The 27,054-nt window shown below is 64.3% G+C and overlaps 1 protein-coding gene across 21 annotated transcripts in view; it reads right to left on the bottom strand.

Annotated features, from left to right (window-relative positions):
• Window positions 1-27,054, bottom strand: part of PLEC (plectin) — a gene marked incomplete at its 5' end in the record, with an annotated part of 53,535 nt that overhangs the window by 12,816 nt on the left and 13,665 nt on the right. For 3 of the 21 annotated variants that reach the window (XM_081069834.1, XM_081069835.1, XM_081069836.1), the window contains 26 exons: window positions 1,070-1,248; window positions 1,325-1,482; window positions 1,560-1,743; window positions 1,832-1,958; window positions 2,043-2,197; window positions 2,291-2,443; window positions 3,459-3,584; window positions 3,768-3,863; window positions 4,121-4,225; window positions 4,414-4,575; window positions 4,647-4,724; window positions 4,811-5,126; window positions 5,215-5,369; window positions 5,768-5,861; window positions 6,112-6,239; window positions 6,463-6,558; window positions 6,639-6,758; window positions 6,839-6,945; window positions 7,021-7,136; window positions 7,797-7,963; window positions 8,918-9,010; window positions 9,595-9,672; window positions 10,112-10,147; window positions 10,427-10,516; window positions 10,641-10,655; window positions 10,941-11,002. In XM_081069834.1, coding sequence (XP_080925960.1) covers window positions 1,070-1,248; window positions 1,325-1,482; window positions 1,560-1,743; window positions 1,832-1,958; window positions 2,043-2,197; window positions 2,291-2,443; window positions 3,459-3,584; window positions 3,768-3,863; window positions 4,121-4,225; window positions 4,414-4,575; window positions 4,647-4,724; window positions 4,811-5,126; window positions 5,215-5,369; window positions 5,768-5,861; window positions 6,112-6,239; window positions 6,463-6,558; window positions 6,639-6,758; window positions 6,839-6,945; window positions 7,021-7,136; window positions 7,797-7,963; window positions 8,918-9,010; window positions 9,595-9,672; window positions 10,112-10,147; window positions 10,427-10,516; window positions 10,641-10,655; window positions 10,941-11,002 — 3,196 coding nt within the window. Of the gene's footprint in view, window positions 1-1,069; window positions 1,249-1,324; window positions 1,483-1,559; window positions 1,744-1,831; window positions 1,959-2,042; window positions 2,198-2,290; window positions 2,444-3,458; window positions 3,585-3,767; window positions 3,864-4,120; window positions 4,226-4,413; window positions 4,576-4,646; window positions 4,725-4,810; window positions 5,127-5,214; window positions 5,370-5,767; window positions 5,862-6,111; window positions 6,240-6,462; window positions 6,559-6,638; window positions 6,759-6,838; window positions 6,946-7,020; window positions 7,137-7,796; window positions 7,964-8,917; window positions 9,011-9,594; window positions 9,673-10,111; window positions 10,148-10,426; window positions 10,517-10,640; window positions 10,656-10,940; window positions 11,003-11,717; window positions 11,846-14,575; window positions 14,862-16,119; window positions 16,232-21,625; window positions 22,164-25,124; window positions 25,216-27,054 lie in introns of those variants that run through there. The other 18 variants (XM_081069820.1, XM_081069830.1, XM_081069826.1 and 15 more) reach the window with 16 other exon arrangements.

Raw genomic sequence — 27,054 nt, 5'->3', positions numbered from 1 at the left:
GATGAGAGTTGGGGTGGGGAGTGGGCTTGAGGCAGCTGCCTCAGTGTTTGGCTGACCCTCGTGGTCACGGGCTTCAGGGCAAAGAACAGAGGCCTCAGGGAGAGGGTTTGGGGGAACTCTCGGACAGACGGACACTTCAGCTCCAGCCTGAGTCCTGGAAGGAGGTTGTGCTGGCCAGGGGACCAGCAAACCCCAAGGCCCTGAAGCAGGGGATCCCAGCCAGCTGCACTGCAGGCTGGGGACAGCTCTTCCACGGCTGGGTGGGGACACACCAAGGGTCCAGAAAGGACGCAGTGTCTGCAGCACGGCAAGGGACTGAGACAACACATCGGAAACAGCAGGGCCTTGGAGGGTGAGTCCAAGGGAGAGGGGAGATGGATTTCTCGCTCCACTCTGAAAATGGACTCAGACTGAACTGCGTGCGCTGTGATGAACCACACAGAACAGAAGGGGCCCTGTGGCTGGGTGGGGGAGGGGCCCTGGTGAGGGGAGTCAGGAGATGGGGCAAGTGCCAACCCCCTGGAAAGACCCGTGTGGGCCCCTCTGCCATCTCAGCCACTGTCCCACCCCCTTCTTCCCCTTCCCAGCTCTTCATCTCTGCCCTCCCCCCAGAACCCCTCCCTTGAGGTCACTGGCACTCCCCATGAGTCCCTTTGTCTGAACTACACGCCACGTCCCCTGTGGGTGTTCTTCACCCTCCCGGGCTCTACTCTCTGCCCACACTCCTGCACTTTTCTCAAAGGTACTCACCTAGCTCCTGAGTCCCACCCGTGCTGACTCAAGTCCTGACTCCCACAGTCCCTCACCTCAGGGAGCCATGCCAGCCCCCTCGACCCCTGGCTCACCCCATGTCCATCCATCAGGAAGTCCCACCTTCAAGGCACATCAGGACTGAATCCCTCTCCCCTCGTCCGTGACTCCCATCTCCTGGCCAGATCCCTCAACAGACCGCCCCTCACTGCCCACCCCCCCTGCCCATCAGCCTGTCCTGTGCCAGCACACAGTAGTCAGGACTCCCTTTACTCAGAACCCTCCCAAGGTCACAGTCGCAGCTGATGGGTGCACTTACTTCTCCAGGTAAATGGCGGAGAGGCTGCGGACCTGCTCCAGCTTGCCTAGGGTCAGTTCCAGCTCCGAGCGGAGAGTGGGAGCAGCAGGTGACGGTTCAGGCAGGGCCAGGACCTTCTCAGCCTCGGCAGAGAGCCGGGCAACCCCCTTGCCCAGCCCTTCCACCTCAGCCTGTGCTTTCTGAGGAGAGAGCGGGGACGAGCTGAGCACACTGCAAAGGTGGAGGGGGACTGGACAGGGACAGGATGGCACCTACCTGCTGCTCGGCGATGCGCTGGGCGCACTCCCGGGCGGGTTCCTTGTCCAGCGGCAGCCGCAGACGGTGCACAGTGCGTGTCTCGCAGGCCTCCAGCTGCAGCCGGATGTCCTTGAGCTCTGAGATGCAGCGCTGACAGCGCGACTCCTCCTGCTCGCCTGGGGACACAGCTTGCTCACTCCTGTGCTGCCGCCTGCCCTCCCACCCACGCCCGCCCGCACTCCCCCGCACCTACCCTGTTCCAGGCTCTGCAACAGCTGCTGGTAATGACGACTACAGGAACTGTACTCGCGCTCGGCCTGCAGCCTGTCCTCGGGGCCGAAGCTGCTGGCATCCTGGCTGTCTCGCAGGAAGGCCTGGTAGTGCAGCTCCAGGGCACGCAGGGCCTGGCGCTGCTCCTCCGGCTTCAGTGTGCGGAACTGCAGGCAGCATGTGGCGCTGAGCATGCAGAGCAGGCTCAGCCACAGGAAGCCCCTCCCCCCATGTGGCCCCGTGGGGCAGGCCTACCGTGACCAGGGACCAGGAGCGGATGAGCTGCAGGTCTCGGCTGAAATTCTGCCATGCCAGCAGGCTCTTCATGTCCACGTGCAACTGCTGCCACAGCGTGACCAGGGCCTGGTGCTGGGCCTCCAGCCTGGCAGGTCAAGGGTGAGGTCAGAAGTGGCTGGACACCCACCCACTGCCACCCACTCCAGTGGCCACACCCCGGGCCACCCACCTGCTGACGGCCTCCTGGGCCTCTTGGTTGGGCGGGGGTACGAGGAAGCACACGGAGGGCACGGCGGCCTCGCTGCCGCAACTGCTGACCACCTTCCAATGGAATGGCTGCGCAGGGCCCACCAGCTGGCACTCGTCACCCTTGTGCACGGTCACCTGGGGCAGCCAGAGCTGTCAGTGTATAGCCACGCCCACACCCCACCTGTCACACCCCTCCATCTGCAAGCCCTGCGTGCCTGCTGCCCTCACCTCCACCTGCTTGTAGTCGCACACAGCCAGCAGCGGTATGCTGCCCCGCGTGGGGTGGGCGGTGGTGCGGGGCTTCAGCTGCACGATGGCCTTGGCCCGCTTGGCCAGGCCTGACAGGTGCCCCCTGTACTCGCTCAGCTGGTCCTTCTCATCCTGCAGGGGAGGGGTAGCTCAGAAACCCTCCTCCAGCATCCAGACACCAGGTGCCTGAGCGAGGGTCTGCAGGGGGCAATTGGAAGCAGGAGGCGTGGCCAGGACAGGCCCTCAGGGCTGGGCCTGCAGCAGAGCCCACGGACCCTCCTTCCTTCTGGACCAGGACTGAATGCACTCCCCCTGCCCTGGGTCACACACTGTGTCCTCCAGGGGAGGGGCCCTGTTGTACACTGGCCCCACAACATCCTCTCCCCTCCATTCTCCCCCTCCCTCTGCACAAATTTACCTGCCTCCTACCGTTCAGCCCGTCCAAGGGGCCAAACCCACCAAGGACTGTCCAAGGCTGTGGGTCAATAGTATACCTGGAAGCTGTCTGTACCTCCAGCAGACAACACTGCTAAGGGGGCTTCCTAGACCTCACGGCCTTCACTGATCCCCACTCCTGAGCACCAGAGCCCCCAGCCAGCAGGCCTTCCAGCCTTCTTGCGCCCCCATCACTTGCCCTGGCCCCAGCATTCCCAGAAGGTCCCAGGGCCCCTCCCGGGTGCCCCCACCCCTATCCCAGGGCACATAGGCACCACACTCAGCTGCCTCTCTGCCCAGCTTGGCCCTAGATGTCAGAAACAAGATGCCGATCCACTCGCATATGGTGAAAGGGCTGGTGACAGAGTGGCTGACACAGGTCTACTCTCTCCAGGGACTGTGAGCGTGCAGGGCTCCTACAGCTTGGGCCAGACTCCTGCTACCACTCCAGGACCCTGCCACAGGCCTCTCAGTTCCCACACACCGTCCCACTATGCTGACCGCCAAACCCCATTGTGCCTCCCCCAACCCCGGCTGGCCCCCAATCCCTGCCCCTCCACCTGTAGAGGGACCTTTCCAAAGCACCAGTGCAGCCCAGATACGAGCTGCCCCTCCCAGACGCCCCCGTCGCCTGCCCTGCCTACACCGCTCCATCCCTGAGTCAGGCACCACCCACCTTCACCCCTGCAGGCACCCTGGGCGGCCGGCTTACCTGGGCATCTTGCAGCAGGTCCTCGAGGCGAGTGACAGTGATGGAGCGGTCGCAGGTGTACTTCCTGCGCAGCGTCTCCTGCAGCTTCCGCAGCTTTTCCTCAGCTTCCTGCACATCTGAGAAGAACTAGGGCAGCAAGAAGAGGTCAGGCTGGGCCTTGGCAGGGCTGCCCCAGCATGTGCCTGGGAGGACATCACTGTGAGCTCAGGGGGACAGTACAAGGGGACAGGGAGGGGCTGCACATTGCCACAGTGGTCCAGGGGCTCCTGGGGGAGCGCTGCAGCTAAGCTGGGCATTGGCGGTTCTCACCTGGAAGTAAGCAGTGTTCTCCTTCAGGTGCGCCTCAATGCAGCAGCACAGCTGTAACATCCAGCTCCACTGGGTCTGCAGGGCCGCCTGGAAGGACTGTGGCGTGGCGCGTGTCCTGTCAGTGCCCCCACCACAGGCCAGGGGATCCCTGAAGCCCCATACGCCTACCATGGGCATCCAGGGGATCCCTCAGATCCCCCCTAGCCCCATCGTGGGCACCCAGGAGATCCCCCATATCCCCCCACAGTGGGCAGCGAGGGGCTCTCCCACATCCCCCCACCATGGGCACCCAGGGGTTCCCCACAGCTCCCCATACCCACGACGGGCACAAGAGGGTTCCCGGCATCCCCCACCTCCACTGTGGGCCGAGCAGGGTGGTCCTCCCGAAGCAGCCGGTCCCCGGTGCTCTGGATCTCCTTGATTTTCTTTTCCTTCAGCTCCAGCTCACGCATCAGGGCCTGACACAGAGGCAGTGGGTCTCAGGGATGGCATCAGGGCCACACCGGGGTCAGCGAGTGTCCCATCGGGGTCAGCCAGTATCCCATCAAGCGCCACCCAAGCCCCCTGGCTGTACTGCGGGGCCCGGAGCTGGACCTCAGTGCCTCCACCAGGGCCTGCGGGGGTGGAGGGGGTGCGGGGCGCTCACCGAGTAGCTCTCCTTCTTGGCGGCCATGTTGGCGTTGCGCTCGCTCCAGTCGAAGGCCAGCTCCTCCTCTTCCCTCTCACTCAGCCACATCAGCTCCTTGGTGGCTGCTGCCACAAAGCCGTGCAAGCTCTCCAAGGACCGCAGGCGAGCCTTGGAGGAGTTCTGTGGGCAGGTAGGGTGTCAGCGGGCCACCGCCCTGCGGCCCCCCCACCGGCTGCCCGGCCCCCACTCACCAGCAGCTTGGCAAACTGCAAGTCCAGCCGGCCCAGGCAGTCTCGGTAGGTACCTCGGATGGCCGGGGAGAGCTGGCCCTGCAGGGGACAAGGAGGGGTGAGTGAGGCCCGTGTGGCTGCGAGATAGCCCACCACCCGCGGCCCACCCCACGGGCACCGCTCACTTCATCCGTCCGCGCCCGCTCGATCTTAGCCCGAAATTCCTCAATGGACTGGTGCAGGCCTCGGTGGCTACCCAGCTGCGCCTCCACAGTGGGCAGGTCCACACCCCACTCGGCGCTGTCCACCCGGCGCTGGTTCTCTTCTACCCAGGCCAGCAGGTCATGCAGGTAGCGCAGAGTGGAGTCCTCCAGTTCCGGGCGCCGCTGCGTGCTCTGCGTCACCTGGGTCACCTGGGTCACGGGGGCCGCGACGCCTGCCTTCAGCCGGAGGTTGTACTCAGTGCGGATGGCCACCAGGCGCTCGTGCAAGCGGTACACCCTGGGGGCAGTGGGGAGTCAAGCGGGGGTGAGCAGAACAAGGAGGCCCCCCAGGGCCCCCAGCACCGGCGGGGTGGGGCAGGGCCCACCTGCGGTACATCTGCTCGCCCTGCGGGTGCCGTCCGTCCTTCAGGGCCTGCACGTCGTTGAACAGCACGCGGATCATGTGCTCAGCCTTGTCCAGGTCCCGCTCCACCTCGCCGGCCCGCTGCGCTGCCTTGCCTGTGGCCAGCAGCCGGATGTCCTGCAGGGTGGGCACCGTGACTCAGACCGTGGCCCAACCTGCAGCCTTCCCTCCCCACCAGCCCCCCGTCTTCCCAGCTTCGGCTCTATGGGGGAACTGGGATCCAGGCCAAAGGCCGTGCCGAATCCAAGGAGCCAGAGCTGTCATGCCCTCATCCAGGCTCCCAGGCCCCCCCCTCCCCACCTCCTCCAGGCAGCATATCCTCGGGCAGGCCTCTTCCACGTCCTGCCTGGTGCCCAGAGCCAGCTCTGCCCAAAGCAAGCAGTCAGCGCTGGCTGCGCACCAGGAAGGAGGCGCTGGGGCTGCTGCCGGCTGGCTGGCTCAGGCGGGGCAGGTTTGGGCTCCTCCCACCTCCCTACAGCCTCGTGCCAGTCCCACCCCTGTCCCCTCCCCCTCACCGACTGCAGCAGGGCGTCAGCTTGATTCAGCTGCTCTTCGCACAGCCCAGCCTCCATCTGCAGTTTGCTCACGATGCGCTGAAGACACTCCAGCCTGCAGCCCAGCACCCACGGGACCCGTTGTGAGGGGTCTCCCTCCAGGCTCCCGGCCACAGAGCACAGCCCCTTCCAGCCCCTGGCCTCCCCACCAGCCTGCAGCCCACAATCGCGCTGGCCCGAGTGTGGGTTTCCCAGCCTGGAGGGGTATTTCCTCTCCAGGCAGTGACTCACCCTCGGGTGGCTTCCCTGCCACCACAGGGCCCCGCCCGTCACCCACAGCCTCCCCAACCTCAGCGGCCGCCCACCTCTCAAACTCGCTCCGAAGCTGCTTCTCCCGCTCCAGGATGGCCACGTGCAGCTTGCCCCACTCCTTCTCCACGTCCAGTGGGTGGTAGCCGGGGGGCACCTTGAGTTGGCCTGCATGCACCGCCTCCTGTAGGCAGGGGCCAAGCTCAGTCCTGAGCCACCCAGGCCCCCAGGCCCCCGCCAGCCTGACCTGGAACAGCCCTGGTCCCAAAAGCTCAGTAGTGAGGCCAGGCCAAGCTCGCTGGACAGGACCCCCAGGCCAGGCCCTTAGATAGCCTCACTCACCTCTGGATGCCCTCCACTTACCTCTGAAATGTCCCCACTCCCCTCCCTCCAGGACCCCCCCTCACCTCCAGAGACTGGTAGATGCCCTTGGACCGGTTCTTGTCCGCCTCCTTGGCTGGAAGCTCTGTCTCCTTAAATTTCAAGAACTGGCACCATAGGATCTGTGGGGACAAGGGGCATCAGCAGCCAGGCCTGGGCCCCCACAGCGGGCACGTGCCCCAGGCCGAGTGCGGAGGTCTACCTCAATCTCCTCGAAGCTGGAGGGGAACCTGCGCTCCTCGAAGGAGGCGGTGTGGTGCCGGATCCACTGCAGCAGCAACAGCACCAGCTCCCGGTACTCCTGCCAGCGCAGCTGAAGCTCCTGAGGGCAAGCCAGGGCGTCAGGCACCACCAGGAGCTGCCAGGGGCCACCGCAACCCAGACCCGCCAGCCACCACTCACGTTGGCCTTCACCCCATCCTGCACATCAGGCACGCGGGGCATGGCGTCGTACAGGGACGAGACGTACGTGATGATTGACTTCTCATCGGGGTGGGGGACATCCACATCTGTGGGGGAGGTGGGTCAGTGGGGCCCCCATGCAAGCAGCAGGGAGGGGCAAGAAGGAGGGGCAGCGCACGCACCCTCAGGGTCCAGGAGCCGTGTCACTCCCAGGTCCCGCTCTGCCACAGAGAAGGCCTGGTCCAGGTTCTCCAGGTTGGTCTGACGATACACCTTGTTCATGTCGATAAGCATGGGCCTGTGGGCAAAGTGGTCCGTGGACCAGGCAGGTGGGGATGCAGGCGGGGACCCATGGGCAGCTGAGCACAGACAGATCCTCCAAAATCCCCACAGTGCAGAACCCCCGCCCCACAGTCACCCTAAAACATACACTGCCTATCCCACGAGCACCCAGCCCTGACCACAGGTAGCTGTGTGCACACGTTGTACCCTTTGGGTCCCACTGCCCGGCGGTCAAAGGACCTACAGTGGGCACAGGCGCGGGTGGAGTCACTGAGTAGAGGGTGCAGGGCACCTGGGCTCCCTGCAGCCACCCTGCCCACTGGGCCCCAGGTGCCGGTGGGTCTGAGGTCCCCTGAAGGCCATTCCCACCATGGCCTGGCCACCCGGGCCCCTTCTGGGGCATCCACACAAGACAGACACTCATGGCTGTGAGAGCCAGCAGCCCACTGGCCCTTTGGCCTCACAGAAGCCAGGGTGCCTCTTCAGGGCCCAGGAGGCGGGGAGGGCATGGGTGGGGTGGCTGGCACGGGCATTCGTCCCCACAGGCAGCGGGTTCCCATCCGCGGGAGACGCGCCTCCCACCACCCTCCTGCCCTGACTTGTTTGAAGTCGCCCAGCTGAGCTGCTCCAGGCGCTCTCGACCCGCAGCCCCGTCTGTGCCTCCTGAGCCACGTACTTATGCCGGTGGATGATGGCACTGAAGAGGCGGCCGTCACGCCAGCTGGAGGTGAAGTTGTCACAGCGCAGGCCCTGGTAGCCCTCCACCATGCGCTGCGACCACAGCAGCAGTTTCTCCTTGGCCGTCATGTCCTCTGACTGCCCGCTCACCTGGATGTCCGAGATCTGCCCCACGTGGTGGGCAGGAGGCAGCTCAGCCATACCGCCCATCCCATCCTGCCCCGCACCCGCAACCACTCGTCTGAGGGCAGGGACTGCTCGGCACCCAGTCAGGCACACAGGAGCCACCAGGCCAGTGGAGGCAGGGGACCCGCCACACCTCAGCACCACAAGCCCAGGCCACTCCAGCCAGCAGCTGCCACAGTGTAAGTCACAGCCCCCAGCCCCGACTGCAGACACATGGTGGGGTGCCCTGGACTCCTTGCTGGGAAGAGGGCCCCGGAGCACCCCCTGCACCCCCAAGTTGGAGGGCAGGCCCAAGGAGAACAGCTGGGTGCCCAGAAACCTGGGCCCAGAAAATGTTGTCACGGTGGAAGTGGGGGCAGGGCAGCCCCTCTCGAGCTGCAGGCTGGGGGTAGGGACTCTGGGGCCGGGCATGGTATGCCTGGCTGGCCTGGGCATGCTGGGGCCATGGCACCAGCCTGGCCCTGCACCGAGTCCCATCCCGCATGCCTGGCCTGCCAGCCTGTTTGGCTGTCTGCACACCGCCTGCCTGCCCCTGTCTGTCTGTCTGTCGGCCTACACGCCTGTGTGACTCAGCTGTGTGCCAGCAGGGCTCTGCCTGCCCAGCTCTCAGATTTGTGGCTTCCTGTGTAGCCAGGAAGGCAATGGATGAGTCAGTCAGTGCAGGGGCTGCTTCTCCAGAACCTTCCCCAGGGCAGGCGGCTGCACCAGGAGCAGAGAACACATTCCTCTGCAGGGAGGCTCTGGCAGGCCCTGCCTAGCCAGACCGGAGGGCAAAGGATAAGCAGGATATACAGAGACGCCTGGGCCCACAGGGCACGGACTAGCCCAGGGCTGGGCGGGGGCCACAGGAAGGCCGGGATACCCGAAGCCCCAGCTCCCAGGCCAGCCCTGGAGAGCCCAGAGGCAGCAGAGGCTAGTGCGTGGCCACTCTACCTGGAAGTGCAGGATGATGGTCCAGATCAGGCCAAGGGTCAGCTTGGGGTTGCCATCAGCAATGTCATCGTTTCTGATGTTCACCAATTTCACCTGCGACCAAGCTGCCCTCAGTGACGCCCGCAGGCCAGCTTGGGCAGGGTCTGGGCCTGCAGCCGGGGGCAGTGATGCCCGCAGGCCGGCATGGGTGGGGTCTGGGCCGGTGGCCCGGGGCAGTGACGCCCACAGGCCAGCTTGGGCAGGGTCTGGGCCTGCAGCCGGGGGCAGTGATGCCCGCAGGCCAACATGGGTGGGATCTGGGCCGGTGGCCCGGGGCAATGACACCCACAGGCCAGCTTGGGCAGGGTCTGGGCCTGCAGCCGGGGGCAGTGATGCCCGCAGGCCGGCATGGGTGGGGTCTGGGCCGGTGGCCCGGGGCAATGACGCCCACAGGCCAGCTTGGGCAGGGTCTGGGCCTGCAGCCGGGGGCAGTGATGCCCGCAGGCCAACATGGGTGGGATCTGGGCCGGTGGCCCGGGGCAGTGACGCCCGCAGGCCAGCTTGGGCAGGGTCTGGGCCTGCAGCCGGGGGCAGTGATGCCCGCAGGCCGGCATGGGTGGGACTGGGCCGGTGGCCCGGGGCAGTGACGCCCGCAGGCCAGCTTGGGCAGGGTCCAGGCCTGCAGGAGGCAGCCTCACCTGGCGGTGTCGGAGGTAGTCCAGGGCGATCTGCACGTTCTGTAGCTTGTGGAAACGCATCCTTCCCTTCTCCCGGGGCTGTGTGGGCGGGGGCATGGCCAGTCAGCGTCCAGACAGCAGTGGCCCTGCCGCCCGCACTCAGAACCCCCCAAGGCACCTGTGCAGCAAACTGGGTCTTCCCAGTGTGGCAGCAGTCCCTCCCATGTCCCCAGTGCACCCTCCCCAGCTGGCAGGGGGGCCATGGGCCCAGGGGCCAGGACTGGTTGCAGGAAGGAAGGAAGGGGGTGGGAAGGAGACAATAGCCAGGAAGGCGCGGGCGGAGGGCAGTGGCATGGGAGGAGGGGTCCTCCTGCCCTGGGCAGTACAGTAGGTGGGACAGCAGGCAGCTCACACACCGTCATCTGCCCACCCAAGTGCTAGGCACAGGTCGGGCGGACTGGCCACCAGCCCCAGGTGAGCTGGGCTCCGGCCTCAGGGAGCCCATGTGCCGCCGTGGCCAGCAGGCACCACCACTCACCAGGCGCGAGCTCCTGATTATGTCCCGCTCTCTTGGCTGCCCAGCCAGAGCAGGGCAAAGGGTAAAGGGCAGAGGTCAAGGTTCAGAGTCCAAGCAGCAGAGAAAGCAAGGCAGAGCAGAGCATGAGGTTACGTATCAGGGTTTTGACGAGAGGGCAGCAGGGCCACGGCCACTCCCGGGCCAGCCTGACACTGGCCCGAGAGGCGCAATGGGGCATGAGGCTGGGCTGAGCGTGGAGTGGGCATGTGGGCACGTGGGTGAGGCCCCAAGAAGGGAAGGCAGGCGGGACACAGAGGGGCGGGCGGGTGCACGTACCAGGCTGTCCCCTGAGAGCACCTCCAGCAGGGAGATGAGGTTGTGGCCATCTCGGAGGTCTTCATACAGGTCACTGATGTGTCTCTGGGCCTGTGGGCACAGAGGTGCTGGCCGAAGGTTCCCAACAGGCGTGGGGGGGGGGGTGTCATTGACCCCAGAGGGCAGGAGGCAGGGGGCCCACAGAATATGCCCGAGGGCCCGAGGAGGCACCTACCTCTGCCTTCCAGTGCTACAGGAGAGACCAGGAGAGACCCGGAGAGCAGGAGAGAACAGGGGAGACCCGGAGAGATGAAGAGAAGAAGGAGGAGGAGGAGGAGGAGGGAGACAGGGGAAGCCAGCAAGGGGAGGAAAAGACAGAAAATGACAGGTTTGAGATGAAAGGTGAGCTCCCAGGCCATGGACCCTGAGGGCAGGGGTGGGGCTGCGGGAGGCGGGGGGCACCCTCCTTGTTCCCACCCAGGATGTCCTCAGCCCTGTGACCGCGTGCATACAGACACACGCACAGTCCACAAACCTTGATGAGGTGCTTGTTGACCCACTTGGTGAAGGTTTTCTTCTGCACACGGTCTCGTTCATCTGAGAGAGACAAGCCAGGTTACCTGGAGCCTGGGAGAAGCCCCGGGAGCCCCCAGGAGGAGCGCCCATGCACACACCTGAAGAGGGCCTCAGAATCACACTGAGACCCAACGACCCCGGCCCAGTCCCCAGACCCCAGCCAGCCCTGTCCAGGCAGCGAGGGGGCGCTAGGCACACAAGGTGCCTGCTGCTGAACCCCCATTGTCTCCCTCTGGAGATGGGAGGGTCCAGAGCTGGCAGCCATAAGCACCCAGAGGCCAAAGCCACAGCACACAAGTCCCAGCCTGTCCCACCCCCACATGCTGCCTCGTGGAGACCTGAGCAGTCAGGTCCCAGGACAGGACCCAGAACTGGTCACACAGTGGAAAGTGGGGAGCTGTGTCCTTCCAACTGGGCCGCCAGCCTTTTCCATGGCGCAGAGAGCCTCCCACCCACCACAGCCCTAGAGCCAAAGCCCAGAGGCCACTGCCAGCCTTGCCAACATGAGCCAGCCCTGCCCCAGGTGGGTCTGAGTGACTGGTCCCCAGGCAGCTCTGTACCTGGGCCAGGACACAGCACCTTGCCCATGGCCCCAGCCCATCTCAGAGTCCATCCCCCCAATTCAGACCCTCAGAGCCTGGACCCCACCCCCGCCGGAGCCAGGCTTCCTGCCACAGGAAGTGGGCGCTCCCTGCCTCAGCCTGCCCTGCCCTGCCCAGCCAGGAGTACACACTACCTTTCTTGCCCTCCGAGGCCCTGAGCACAGCCAGATAGAGGTTGTCTTCCGAGCTGGTTCTCTTGTTACCCTGGCCCTGGGGCTCAGGCACGCGGACCCGGTGCTGAGCCATGGTGCCACCCCTGCCCCTGGAGTTCGGTCCCTCTGTCCCCAGGTGCTGTGCTCTGGCGCCCTGCAGCTAAGTGTGGCAGCTAAGTCTGGCTCAGCGCAGCACACACTCCCTCAGTGGCGGGCTCAGCTCCCAGCCAGAGTTGGTGTGGCCACTCCCTGCCTACTGTACTCCTCAGCACCACTGTCCCCGCCCCAGGAGCCCCACCAGAGGGAGTGTCCCGGCTGATAGAACGAAGGCAGCCCCTCCCCCATGACCACACCCTCTGCCTACAGAAACAGGAAACTGGGGTTTCCTCACCCACCCAGCCCGCAATAGCCCATGGGGGGGAAGGGAGACTGGGCTTGGGGGGGGGGGTGCAAGGGGACCTGGCACTTCGCCGCACAGGAACTGGTACATGTCCACAGCCACCACAAACAATGCCCCCAGCACAGGGAGGGGGTCTGAGTGTGGCTGGACCCGGGGTGCCCCACAGCCCATGCCTCTCTTCCGAGAGCACCTGATCAGGCTTCAGGCCCAACTGCCCAGAGCCTGCCTGCCCTACCTGCTGGAGGGACACCCCCCAAGCTGAGTGACACCTGGCCTGGGGGAGTCACCTGCCAGTCCTTTTCTTGGAGCCTTCCTAGATCACACCGCACAGACCCACTCGCCCCATGCCAGTGGCCCGAACCCCCAGCTGGGCCCACTCTGCCCTGTCCGGGGCCACTCTAGCACTCTGGTCCTGTGCCACCTGGCCCTTCCCCACTGCCCACCAGGCAACACATCCTGGAGTGCCCCTGTCTGCAGGCAGAGCATGTGTGCTGTGGGCAGGAGCTGACATAGCTGAGCCTTGACTCATCAGGCAGGATGGCCCAGCCCAGAGCTGCAGGAGCTCTGCCCCAAGTTGGGGGGGCCTGGGGGCAGTGGGGAGAACCCAGAGGGCTGGGTAGGGGGCCCAGGCATGGTGACTCACAGGAAAGGAAGCTGCTCTGGGGCAGTGGGTGCAGGACAGACGGGTGGGGCTGTTTGCATTGGGCAGGGCTGGAAGACAGCAGCTATTCACAGGGTTGTAAAGGTGGAAGATGGGGCAAAGGGCGCAGGGGCGGACACAGCTGCCTATGGCCAGCACTGGGACTGCCTGGGCCGCGCAGGAAGGAATGCACCGCCCAGACCACAAGAATTTTCCAGTCGAAGTATCTGGCTTGATGTGATCCAGCTGTGAGCCCCCCTCACTCCAGTGTTCTGGGCCTCCTTCCGGGAACAGTCACCCCGCCCCATCCCCATCCTTGCTGTCCCTCTGTGGCCACAGGAGGGCGCCCAAACCCCACGGGTGGGGCCCAAGCCACGCAGAACAGGCCGCTTGAAACCCCTTACCTAGGCTGAAAGGTCTTACGCCCCTCCCCACATCTGGAGAGACCCCTCAGGCTCCAAGGCAGACCTGCTGAACCTGGCACCAGACGCAGGGGTACCCTCCTGCTCCACAGCACCCCCCTCACCTGGACAGGGCCTGCAGCCCCCATGATCCACTAGACATCAGCTTTTAACTTCGCAGGTGCCCAACAAAATCCCAAATCTGACCCACGCTGGTCAGTGCTCCTGGCACAGAGCACGCCCCCCAGCACACCCACCTGCCTCCCCCGCCCCAAGCTTGGGAGACTCTTCAGAGGACCCTGCCCTAGCAGCAGTCCAGAGTTCAGGAAACCAGTATTGAGCACCTGCTGTATGCAGACTCGGCTAGTCCAGCAGTAAATGGGAGGTGAGGCCCTGCTTGCAGGGGTAGGGGTATCATTTTGGTGAGGGGCATAGACACCCCTAGGAATGGCTCAGGAGAGGGCGCAGGAATTCTAGAAGCCAAAGCTTCAGGACCTGACATTCATGTAAGCCCTACCACAAGCCCCAGCCTTCTCTCTACCACTAAGGGGCCTCCAAGGAGGCTACCTGGCAGGCAGAGGGCCAGTGGGGGGCTGCAGCCAGCCCATTGGAAGCCTCTCCCTGAGCTCCTCCAGGGTCTCAGAGCTCACCCTCTCCCCACTTCAACATCCCCTCCCTCCCCGCCCTGCCTGTCTGCCCTAGCCCCTGACTCCAACTGCTCCTTCCCTGTCCATCCTATACCCTGGAACCAACAGACAAAACCCCTCCCAGGCTGGCCCAACCCCCAAGTGCCCCCAGCCAGGCCCCTGGCTCCAACAGTGCTGCACACCTCGGCTGACCCTCCCCAGGACACACTGCTCCCAGCACTGGCACTCCTACACATCTGCCTGACCCCTGAACTGTCCAAGGGCAGCTGACCCTCTGCCACCAGCCCAATGCCCCTAACAGCTGTCCAGGCCCGTCTGAGGAGCATCATCGACCCCTTTTACAAATGTGGAAACCAAAGCTGGGGGTCCCACAGCCAGCGAAAATGAGTTTGGGAAGGAAAGCCCCATGAACTGACTACACCAGGCTGGCCAAGAGCCCCAAGGCCACAGACGACCCGGAGCCCCGCCCTCAGCGCCTCCCTCCCACCTCCGGCGTCCAGACTGCCAACTGCCTGGTGCCCAGAAATCAAGGCCAAAGTCCCAGCAGGCCCTCCCCACCTCCCCCTTCTCCAGAGAGGAAACAAATGTGCCCAACAGGACAGTACTCCCCCTTCCTCCCCAGGTGTTTCCGGAGCAGAGCAGGGGGGCGGGGCTGCACCTGGACTGGGCGCCACCCCCTACCGGGCCTCCCTGGCAGTTCTGCGGGAGACTGGTGCCCGGTCCGCGCCACCACCCCTTGCGGCCACACCCACCTACGCAGCACAGCTGCCCGTAGAGGTAGCCCCTGCGGGCTCGCTCGCAGCCCCCGTCCAGCCAACACAGCCGTTCCAGCACGACCTCCTTCTGCGCGGCAAAGGCGCCTCCCTCCCCCCAGGTGCCTGCCGCAGCCATGAGCCCAGGTACCCTGGCGTTGCCCACAGCCGACAGCAAACAGGATGGTGGTGCCTCTGCTCCCCAGGCCACGCTTGGAGGCCAGGCTCTGCGCTCCGCAAACTCCCTCCCCTGCTGCCAGCAGCAGGCACCCAGCCCAGACCCGAAGAACCTGCCCCCGCGGGCCGGCGCCCCGCCCACGCAGGCCAGGAAGCCGCGCCCTCACTTGGGGGGTAGCAACCCAACTGGGACTGGGAGCAGGGGGGCTGCCCAAGAGGACCAAGGGGCCTGGGAACTTGCGGGCTGCCCAGGCTCCCGAGGATGGGAGTCCCGGGGGACACCCAGGCGTTGGGAAACTCCCCTGGAGGCGGCGCTGGGCAGGATGCCAGGGAGAGGCTGCTGGGTGGGCGGGGACTTGCGAGCTGAGAACAGCCCAGAACCGGATAAAGGCACCAAAGCCCCCGGGGCACTGCAACCAGTGCGGACATGGAGCAGCCAGGACAGTGGCCGCAAGGAAGCCCCTTCCCCACATGGGCTGAGGGGGGGCCGGGCAGGCCAAAGCCCGGTGGAGAAGCCCTGCCCTGTGCATTTCACTGACCGCAGCTGAGTCACCAGCCACTCCCCAGCCCCCACAATCACGCCTGGAAGCCCCGTCCTGACTCAGACCTCAGGTCCAGTGGGTCTGGCACCCAAGCTGAGATGGAACAGGCCTGCCAGGAGGCAGCCTGGCCACCTCCAAGGACCAGCCCCCATCCCTCCGGGGTGTGCTTAGCGTAGACCTGGGCACTACCTCCTTGTCCGGTCAGGGCAATCCCCTGGCCCTACCAGCTCTTTGAGCTGGAGTAAAGACAGGCCCCACCCAGTCCTGTGCTGGGCATGGCTGCCAAGGGCTATAGCACAGAGTGACTGAGCAGGGGGAGGGCAGAGTGCAGCTGGGCCCGTCCCACCTGCGTCAGTCCTGGGCGCTGGCCAAGGGCACTCAGGCACCTGTCTCACCTCTGCGCAGCTCAACTCTCTCGCAGGGGGCGGGAGGCTCTGCTCAGGCCCAGCCCCACCTCAGTCCTGCCCCAGGACTCCTGCACCTGCCCGCTGCGGTTTCTGTATTGACAGTCACCTGGGCTCCCTGTCTCCGGCAGCTGGGGCAGGGACACCTCTGCACTGCCCATGCTCTGTCAGGAGCCCACCTCCAGCCTCTCCTCCACCCATCTGCCGAGAATGGGGCTCTGCCCCAGGGAAGTGGCTGGGGGCAACACTGCTTTCTGACCACGTGCTGCTGCTTAGCTCAGGGACAGGAAGAGGAGGGGACAAGGAAATGCAGGGGTGGCAGGGAGGCGGCCGCCGCTCACCCCCGCCCCGCCTCCAGCCCCCTTGGATGGGGCAGTGGCTGGTGACAGCGGCCAGGGCGGTAGCCACCAGTGGCGCTTACCTTGCTCATCCTGCACCCGCCGGCGCCCCCTGCGCCAGTGCCACACAGCGGCCAGGGTGACAACATGGCCCACGACCACCAGGGAGGGAAACAGGCTGCCCGAGGGCTCCATGGCTCTGGGCTGCCCGGCTGCAGACAGAGCAGGCAGGGCTGCCCTCCAAGCCGCTGTGGAGGCTGGGAACCCCCTCCCTTCCCTGCGTGGAGGGCAGAGGAGGGGGGGGGCGCCGGGACCAGGGACCGCCCCGCCTGCAGGACCGCCCTGCCGCACTGTCTGCCTGGTGCCCCGAGAGGAGACGAGAGGAGAGACTAGTCCTGTCCTGCACCAATTGTGCTCCCACCCGCCTCCTCTCCCTCCTCCCTGTCACTCGCGCTCCCCACCCGCCTCCACGGCGCCCAGCCCAGTTCAGCTGTCCCTGCTCAGAGCTACCCGCTCAAGGTTAGCAGGAACCTTAACCCCTGCTTACCCACAGCCACACCCGCCGCCGGGAGGAGGGGCCTGTGGTGACTGCTTGGCCCAGCGGCAGCACCCCCAGCACAGCCTGGGTGGCCTCAGCATGGGTCCCCCCTCCCGCCCCCACCAGGAGGGTGACAGAGGTGATCAAGCACCCCATTCTGCCTCCAAGGGTGCCCTCTGGTGACAGCTGCCAGGAGCAGGGTGGGGATGCATGCCAGGGCCCCAGCCCTCACCGGACCCCAAGGCTTGCAGCTGACCCAATCACGCTCAAAGACAAGTGCCCACAGAATCCCAAGGCCCCATGTGGGACAGCAGACAGGGCGGGAGGGATGGCCGGGGTGAAGGCCTGGGAAGCAGGTTGTGTGCAGGAGGTAAGGACAGAGCCTCCGGCTCCCCAGTCCCCTGGCCCCCGGCCCCAGCTGGGCTGTCACAGGCTTTCAAAGGCTGCCCCACCTACCCGGCACGACCTTCATTGGGGATGGCGGCAGGAGACCACGGGGCAGACAGGGAGTGGGCTCAGGGTGTGGGAGGGTCACAGGCCCCTCGGGGTGGCAGCGAGCGGGCAGTGGCAGTGGCGCGGTGGGAGGAGGGCACGGCCGTGCGCTGTCAGCAGCAGTGCCTGTGTCCAGGGGGGGAGGGGCAGGGTGGGCAGGGGGCCCGGGGGATATAAATATCCGAGGACAAGCAAGGCCCGTCATCTGTCCAGACTTAGAACATGACGTGCAGAGCGAGAGCACCGGCGCCCACGGCCTTCGCCGGAGTCCATTCCGGCTGGGTGGCGCCTGCCGGCATCACCCCCAGGCTCCCACTGCGGTTCTAATAATAAGAAACTGCCCGGCATGGGGATCCACTGCAGAACAGGGTCCAGCACGGGCCTCGGAGCTCAGCACTCACGTCCCCATGGGAGGGGCTCAGCACCCCGCCTGCCTCCACTTGGGAGAGGCCACATGGACAAGGGAGCCCCGCTCAAATCACTCAACACAACACCTGGCCTCCGAGGGACAGGACAGCCTCCCCAAGGTCACACCGCCAGCCAGAGACCTGGGCAGCCCCAAATTGGGCTGGGCCATGTGCCTACGTGAGTGCGTGCCCCCAGCTTGGGGCTGTGTCTCCCCGCCCCAGGTCCCTCCTGGTGTCTGCCCTGGCCCCACCTCATGAACCCCAGCAGCTGCTGTGTGCGGAAGGCCTGGGGCCAGGAAACAGGACGTGGGGTGTCACCACCCTGTCCCTCTCCTCCCAGGAGCCTGGACCCCCGCAGGCCCCGACAAACAGAAGGTGGAGGACCACATGTAGGGTTTCTGTCGTATTCTGTGGCACTTCCTATGTCAAGCACAATCCCACTTAACCCTCACAGGACTCTATGAAATAAGTGCCATGCTATTACTGCATTGTACGGATGAGGAAACCGAGGCACAGAAAGGGTGAGGAGCTGGCCTGCGGTCACACAGGCTATGATTTGTGCCCAGGAGGTCAGCCTGCTTCGAAGCCCAGCAAACCACACGTGGCCTCTGACCACACGAGTAGGGGCACCCTGGTCCATGCAGAGACCCCAGAGGTAACAACCAGAGGGCTGGGGAACCGGGAAACCAGGCCCACCCAAGCCTCCTGCTTCAGAAACTTCTTTCTGAAGGGAACTGGCCTGCAGTGGCCCGCTCTGGCAGCTGGCCTGGGCTGGGGGAAGCTCAAAGGAGCCTGTGACTCCACAGCTAGGGGGTGGGGGTGGGGTGGCTCCTCCAGGGCAGTGGGCAGCCCTCCAACCCCTCCCCCACAGAGCCCTGGGCCAGGGCCAGACACCTCCAATCCACACCAGACACACCCTGGCAGCTGAGAGCAGGGGCCACGCTCAGCCCTGCATCTCTGAATTCGAGCCCCCCCCCAAGGGCCCCAGCCACAGGCTGCCTAAGAGATCCTAGCCATCCCCATTGCCCGTAGCCCCCGCCCAGGACCCTACCTTGGCCCAGCTGAATCAGCTCCTCCATGCTGTACCTGTCCATGGCTGCCCAGCTTGGGCCAGGCCGCTCCAGCCAGGCAGAGAAGAAAGGAAAGGATGCAGGAAGGAGGGAAGGGGTGGGAGAGAGGGAGGGCTCGCTCATGCCACGGCCTCCCCACCCAGCTCTGGGGGCCGGGCTCCTCCTCACAGCCACCCCTTAGTCAGCGAGGGGAGCAGAGCTGAAGCTGGGGAGTGACGGGTCAGATCACGCTGGGTGGGGTAGTGGACCTGCCTGATCCCTGAGCCCTCAGTCCACAGCCTGCCCCACCCTTCTCAGCACCCCCCTTCCCTCTGCCCCCAAAGCCTCCAACACCCCATACCAGCAGCTCAGTCTCTGCCATCATGGTCTCCAGCGGGGGCAAACGGGACTTCCCCTAACTGCCCCTGCCTCTGGCCCTCCACCACGCGTTGTTCCCCAGCCACCGCAGGACCAGGTGACAGGTAACAGGCAAACCTGAACCTGTCATACCCCGATTCCCCTAGAGACACCTGCAGCATGCAAAGCCAGGGACTGCCACACAGCTGGATCCACACATCCCATGGCCACATGGGACCTACTCAGCCACACAACAGCAAGGCGGCCCTGTGTGCCAACTCTGCATCCCCTCTGAGGGCCACGTGGGAAGGTCAAGGTGCACAGTGGGTATGCAGAAGCACATGTGCATTCAGGTGGCACCTTTCCTCTACAAACGTCTAGGTTCATCTTGAGTTTTGAGCAGGGCAAAGCATTACTGTTTGAAACCCAAATAAATGAAATTCACATATAAAAACCCATTCTGCTGGCTTTCCACCACACAAAGAAAACCCAAACTCTTTGCCATAGCACAGGCCTTCTGCGCCCTCGCCTGCCTGCTACTGCCCCCCCAACCCTGGGTCCCTCCGTCTCCTGCACTCTTGGCTGAGTGGATCAGGGCTCAGCTCAGGACACCTCCTCAGAGAGGCCCTCCCTGATTGCTCCTAAGGCTGCCTCACCGCTCACCCCTTGCCCAGGACAGCCCCAGATGTTGGGGCTTCCTAGGCTAGGGGCTCGGTCTGGGTCTGGCTGCTCTGAGGGTGATTGAGCAGGTAGCTGTCTTCCCACACAGAGGAGCAGACTCCCAGGGCACAAGGAGAGGCTAAGGGGCCTCAGTCCAGGGGACCGAGGTGCTGCAGGCACGTCTGACTGCCCTGCAGCGTCCACGGCTCCCCAGACAGGGCTGGACAGGCAGAGGCAGCCTGTTTGACCGAGGCCATTCTGGTGACCAGTGCAGCTGGCCTGCACGCTCCTGACCTCTTCTCCCATAGGCCATCTGAATGGACAGAGGTGATGCTGTGGGGAAGGGAGGGTCTGTGTGGCTCACTACTTGACAACAATTAGAAATCTGAGAAGTCGAGGTTCCAGGTGCCTCTGAACCGCCACAGCTTGCGTGTGGAGCCATCATGACCCCTGCAGATGACGAGGAGGCACCCCGGGCTTCATGAGAGTGGCCCTCAAGCCCTGCGCTGGGCTCCAAAGGACGCAGGGGAAAGGGGAGCCCACACCCACCGGCCCTGACTCAGCCTGGAGCTGGAGCTCATTTCCTGTTGGAAAGTCTGACTTGCCACCAGCAGCGGCTGTGGTGGGGAGAGGATGACTGAGTCACCTCCGTCAGGGCTGGGGGTGCCCTCTGGTCTGCTCGCTATAGCCACACCCAGTGCTCCCTCCTGGCCCTGCTGCCAACTGCTCACACAGCAGCCCATGGCCCAGCCTGGCCACAGACAAGGGAGGAAGACAAGAGGAGGGAGGGGCTTGAGCTGTCTATAGCCAGGTAGGGAGAGGGGCTAGTCTGCAAACCACGAGGGCGGCAGGGTCCCTGGGCCAGGACATGGCCATTGGATGCCAGCCAGTGCTGACCAGTCAGTGTTGACCGAGCGCCTGGCCAAGCGCCTTCATCTCCTGTGGGAGATGCTGTCATCCCACTGACAGGAGCTGGAGAGGATGATCTCCCACAGCATGGCTCTATGGGGTCCAACCCAGACCAGGCCAGAACTGGGGCTCCTGCTCAGCACTGTCAGCAGGTCCCTGGGTCGCCACCCTCAGTCATACGGCAAACTCCTGCCCACTCTGCTAGCCACACCCAGGCCCACTTCCCAACCCCGCAGACACCAAGTTCCTCCCCAGGTGTCAAGACACAAAAAGGGAAATGGGAGCCGAGTCTGCCTTATACTGGGGGTCCCAGGCCCCTACAAGTTGGCACCAAGGCCGGTGACCTCCAAGAGGGCATGGGTGAGCCACAAGCTGTGTGGGACACATGTCACCTACCCACTTGGGTCCTGCCAGCACAGGTGCTTAGGAACAGAAGGATATCACGGAGAAGAGGCCCAGTGAAGGACCACGTAAACCCTGGAACAGGACCTACCCCACCTATGGGACCCAGCTGCCACTAGGAAGGGTCTGCTGGGCCCAGACTTGACACGCCCCTGCCTCTGGCCTGCCCGTGTTCTCCTGCCTGGGGTCTGCTCCTCTTCCCCTACCCAGGGCTGCCTCTAGGCCATCACCAACCCGAAGCCAGCCAAACACCCAGTCACAACCCCACATCTGAGCCATAAAACCATGGACCCCCACTGGAGAGGCTCAAGGCTCAAAAAGGTCAGGCAGGTTGCCTGGGCCACCTGGAGAGCAGCTACACCTGGTCCATCCCAGCATCAACACCCCAGGCCCCCGCCTGAGGCAGACAGACCACCAGCATGAGGGCAGGCGTGAGTGGGGCACAGAAGGGGACAGTGCTGGGGAGAGGCAGGGCTGTGCTAACAGCTGGTCCTGCCAGTCCAGGGCCACAAGCCCCACCCCTAGCCCCAGGGTGTGCCTGGGGATGGGCTGGCAGGGGCCCACAAGCTCCTCCTCAGCCTGGCCACCCCAGGTCCTCAAGCCAGGAGGAGCCACGTGGTCCAATAACCCTAGCACCCAACACCTTCAGGCAGAGAGAGCGCCACCTGCTGGTGCAAGCCAAGCTCCCGCAGGCGCGCTCCACCTGCCCAGCCCACCATACCCAGGCCCAAGCACCCCCTCCCATCCCCACGGCAGAGGCCAGGATGCAGCTGACCTGTGGCTGGGGCAGGCTCCCGGCCAGGCCTCGCCAGGGTCCCTGGGGTGGTGGCGGGTACCACAGGGGGCTCGGGTGCCCCCTCATCAGGCTCCTTCCGGCGGTAGACCCTCCGCTCTTCATGGGCAGGGTCCTCGGCTGGCAGCGGCCCCCGCTTGGACAGGTAGCCCAAGGGACCCTGCATGGTCTGTACGTGGGGGGCGCGTCGCGCGGGCATCACCATGGCGACAGGGCGGCGCACGCGCTGCAGGGAGGCCGGCACGATCTCCGCTGGCAGGTGCAGGTACTGGCGCAGGTGAGCAACGCCCTCCTTGGTAAGATACCAGTAAAAGTGACGCCAGGCGAAGGTCTCCCGCACCAGGCCCCGCGCCCGCAGGGAGGCCATGGCACGCATGACCTGCAGATTGGTGACACCAGGCACGTGGGGGTGCAGGATGCGGGGTCGCCGGTCCTTCTTGGCCACCATCACGCCCTCCCGGAAGAGCACCTCATAAATGGCCCGCAGCTGGTCCAGCGGCATGAGCATGCCGGCCACCATGGCTGCCGGAGCCGGTGAGGCGAGCACGCGGGCGGGGCACAGGGAGAGGCCAAAGGGCGCTGGACACCGGGAGCCACAGGGGTCTGTGGCGGGCGGGTGGGCAGGCCGGGGTGCTGCGCTCCAGGGCACGGGCTCCCGGAGCTGTGGCTCTGGCGCCTGGCTGCCTGGCTGCGTGGATTCCTGCCGGCACTGCGGCCTGCCCACCCCGGCGCGAGCCTCCCGCCCTCCCTCCCGCCAGGACGCCCAGGCCGGCCCCCTCTGACTCAGCAGCATGAGCGGCCCCTCCCACCCACAGCCTATGGGGCCCCTAGAAGAGTGGGAGACACCTCACAGTGCCAGACACCTCCGCAGCGGCCCCTCTTCCCTTACAAGCCACTCAACTCCAATGTGGGAAATTACATCAGTTTCTAAATACTTCCTTCAAGGTTTAAGACTAAGGGAAGTGGGGAGCAGCAAGGGCAGGAGGGGACCACGGGCTGGGAACCCAATTCAGAGTTGTGGTCTCAGAGCTTCACCGATTCACAAGCATCTAAAGAAGGGGTGATGGGCCCTTTGGGCCGGAGGGGTACTTGAGGTCTGAGGAAGGCTAGAACTGGAGGGACTCAAGGTGAGGGGGAAGCTAGGGTCTTGGGTGGAGGCAGAGGACTGAAAAGAATGGCAGGGACAGCTGCTATAGCACATGGACAAGCCAGGCGGCTGCAGGCACCACTGGCTACTGTCCATCAAGCTGGCAAAGGGACAGAGCCCCCACCTCCAAATGCCAGGCCTGAGACAATGGCCACCCCACTTAACACTTCCCAGGAGAGATCAAGAGCGTCACAGGAACATGGAGTCCCCTCAGCAGGGTCGGGGCTCTGAGAGGGGCCTCCATCCACCCCCACCCCCCACTTCCAGCTATCAGAGACCAGAAACGCAGCTGCTATGGGGAATCAGTCACCAAGTCCCTGTCACCTCAAGGCTGAGGCCCCTGCCACCATGCAGACACCCCTGTGGGGCAGCTGGACAACGAGCACCATACTAGCAGAGAGGATCAGGGGCTCAACAGCAGCGTGGGGAAGGGGCCCTGGAACCTGGCCTGGCCACACCCATCAGTCAACCTCAGGCCCCACAACTGAGGCTATGGATATCCCTACCCCCATCTCACCCTCCCCACTCTCCCCCTGTGCTGCTCCCACCAGCACGCACCCACACCAGGATCTGGGTTCTCCCCCTCCAGCAAGCGGACACACCCATTCCCAACAAGCTCTGCAAACCCGGGAACTGATTATAAATAGGGCGGGGGGTGGGGACCCTAAGGTGGGAGGTGCCCAATGCTGTGCGTTGGGCGGGTTTATGTGGCGGTTGCCATGGCACCGCAGAACCGGCGGCAAACACAGCCAACACACACGCCCTCATACATGAGCATGTGCGCACGCGCGCATGCACATATATATATATATATATATATATATATATATATATATATATATATACACACACACACACACACACACACACTCGCGCGCAGTCTTGGCAGAGGTGGCCGTGGAAACTGAAGGCACAGCCAACCGTTCCCACAGCCCTGCCCGCCAGCTCACTGCGGCCGCTCTCCCCCGCCAGCCCTACAGCCAGCCAGGCTGGCAGGTTGCCAGCCCCACCAGGACCCGCTCTGGGAGGGTGGGGCTCGGGCTCAAGGAAGATGCACCACGTGGGCAGGAGTGGGCAGCAGCCACACCCCTCAGCCCAGCAGCACCTGCGGACTCTCCCTGCCACCAGGGCTGTGGCTTCGGGAGCCTACCACAGCTGTGGCCCAGCCCAGCCCTGTACCCAAAGAAAGCCCACTGTCCTGGCCTGTCCCTCAGTCTTCCCCCACAGACCTCCTGCGCTCCCCCTGCCCATCCCACAGCCCAACTGACCTCCTCTCCCCGTCCATGGCCACCCCATACATCCAAGCCATCTTCCTGATAGGATTCCCTGACCTAATGCCCCCAAATTCCCAAGCCTCCCACCAAACCAACCCATGACCTCCTTCCCAAAATGATTCCAAGCCACTTCCAAGACCCCCCAAACACTCATCCCTCTACGTAAGCCTACATGGGTCTCTGGTCAACCCACTTAGCCCAGTCACTTCTGTGCCATCCCCAGCAGGAGAGGACAGGAACTCGTGGCTCCGAAGAAAGGGGCGGGGCACAGTGAGGAATCCCCCTCCTACCTACCAGCCCCAGCACCCGCTTGGGATGAGGGGAGGAGCCAGGAGCAAGAAGTTCCCAGCCCGCCACGCCCACTCCTGCACACCTCCCCACTCCTGGGCTAGGGGCACCCTCAAACCCACCCTATCGCAGGGCTGGGAGAACGCCCCCCCTCTGCCCCGCCCCCACCCTGCAGAACCAAGGCAGCAGTTGCTGATTCAGCAAAGGCCAGAGCGGGCGTGCAGGGAGGCCCCTACCCCCCACTCCAGGCCCCTCCAGGTTTCCAGGGCAACCAACCGGGGACCTCGGGCAGCCCCGAACCCCCCCACCCCAGAACAAAGAGCCGCAGTGTGGACTTGCCCTGGGCCAGCCCGTCTGGCGCCTACCCACAGTGATCCCCACGGTCTAGCCCCATACCCTTACGTCTTGGCGGCAGGGCGGCAGGCGGGGTAGGGGCTCGGCAGAGTCCCGGAGGGGAGAAGGGGCCGATCTGCTGCTACGGCCAGCTCCCACCTCCGCCCCGCCCCCGCCGCCGCAGCCTGCCCCGCCTCCCGACACTCGCTGCAGGGCTGCGGCTGGAGTCACCCCCCACACACATACAACCCGTCAATCCCGGTGAGGCATGGTGCCCTGGCGAGGCATGGGCCTGGGGATTCCGCGGCTCCAGCCCCCCACGCCCAAAGCTATCCCCAGGACGGCAAACCCTGACCGCTGCCCTGCGGTGGGCTGCACCCAGCCAGGGGTCACAGCTTGGTCCTCGCCCCCTGGCTCCGGCCCCATCCCTGACCCGCACCTTTGAGGGAGCTGATCTCCTGCTGGATGGCTCGCGAGGGGTCCATGTCTCCAGCCAGACTGAGGGAGGCGTTGCAGCCGCCACGCAGAGTCCAGCCCCGCACTGCACTGCCCAGGCCAGAGCCGCAGCCTGAAGGAGGAGTCGGGAGGCCCAGGGCGGGGCTCGCCGGCCCGGGGCGGGGCTTCAGCTGATCGATGCGCGGGTATGGCCATTCCAGCGCATGCTCTGGGCTGTGCACCTCCCCGGCACCTGACCCCACCAAATCCAGCTGGACTGCCAGGCCACCAAGCAGGATCCAGGAGCACTGGGCTGGCCCAACGTCCCAGAGCTTCCGCCACTGGCCACCCTCAGAACACCCTCCCGGCAGCTCGTGCACGTGGCTTCCCTGGCCTGGAAGCCACCTCCACTCCCTGCAGGAGACACCCACAGGTCTAGGACTCCTGGTGGCCTCCCCACCCAGCACCCTGGGTGCAGAGGGAAGGTGGATCCCATCAGGGCAGGGGCTGGAGGCCTGTCCACAGTAGTGCCCCAGGACCTTCGACCTGCCCCTTCATCACCACCATTCACGTCCCCATGTTCCATGCCCCAGCAGTTCTGCCCCTACCCTTTACCCTCTCCTCTCTGCTCCTGTGGGCAACCTCATCCCGTCCTATGACTCAAGATGCTCTCCATACTCAGACTCCCAACATGACGTGTCCAGCAGGGCTCCAACCTGCACCTCAGTCTCTGCCTCTCCCACTGAGCAATTCAGGGCCCCGCTTGTCTTGGGATGCTCCTGTCTTCCCAGTTCTGTGGCTGCACCCCCATCCACCTCCCAGGGCCTCAGGCCAACCCCCTGCGGTCATCGCCTCCAGAGCCGGAGCCAAGGTCCTGGCAGCTCTGTCTCCCAGCCTGTCACTTGTCACCATCTCCACTGCTGCCATCGGTCGAGGCCCCAGCACATGTCCTTGCAGGGTCCCCCCCACCCCTACCACTGACGAGGTCAGCCTCCTGAGCCACAGGAGCGCACTGTTGTCACACTTGCCCAATGGGGAGAATGTTTGCTCTGCCTTGCTCAGTGTGCCATAGGAAGCCACAAACAAATGTGCGAGCCGTGCCCACAGCTCGGACATGTGCCCCTTCTGAGTCAGTCCCAGGATGGCATCCTCCTGTTCCAGCCTGGCCCTCTCAGCAGGGCTGTGGGGGACAGACAGTCTCCATGAGATGTCGCCAGGCTGCCTCAGTCTCCCACCAAGCCCACTCCTCAATCCTCTGTCTTCACCCCAGGCCCCTCCCAGCCTCTCGGGGCCCAAACCCTGTAGAGCCAGCTGCACCCACCCTTGCTGCAGGGATGGGGGACATTACCATGGCAGAGGCAAAGCCTGCAGGACCACACGTGCAGGCTGATGGGCAAAGCAGCAGGTGCAGTCCCATGTTGGCTCTGGGCCTGGCAGTTCTGGGCCCCCTCAAATCCTGCCCTGCCCCAGACTCGGCCAGGCCAGGGCATGGACAGGTCTCATGAAAGAACAGTTGCCAAACTTGGGATTAACAGGAAAGTGAGAAATTAAAACAGGATTTTGTGATTCCTTACACCTAAATTCCTATTTACTTTTTTATCAGCTACTTCTTGAGAATCATACAGTAAGCCCATCACAGACTGGTACTTCCTTGTTAAACCTCAAATGAAACTGACAGATACTTAAACAGATCTAAGAACTATGAAAAACTCACACACACACACACACACACACAAAAATCAGTGCTGGTTCTATTTTTAAAAGTGCATATGACTGAATTTTATAAGATCGCAGTTTTAAGCTAATGAAAGGTAAAGACAGAGGAGGTAATAGGGTAACACATGAGTACTGGGCACAATTAGAAGTCTTTTCACAACGTTTCAGAACCACAAGAACAATGGTTCAGAGAAGGAATGTCCCAGGTCCTTAACTGT

The sequence above is a fragment of the Rhinolophus hipposideros genome, assembly GCF_964194185.1.
Source record: "Rhinolophus hipposideros genome assembly, chromosome: 13".
NCBI classification, from domain to species: domain Eukaryota; kingdom Metazoa; phylum Chordata; class Mammalia; order Chiroptera; family Rhinolophidae; genus Rhinolophus; species Rhinolophus hipposideros.
This window is presented reverse-complemented; position numbering and strand designations above follow the sequence as displayed.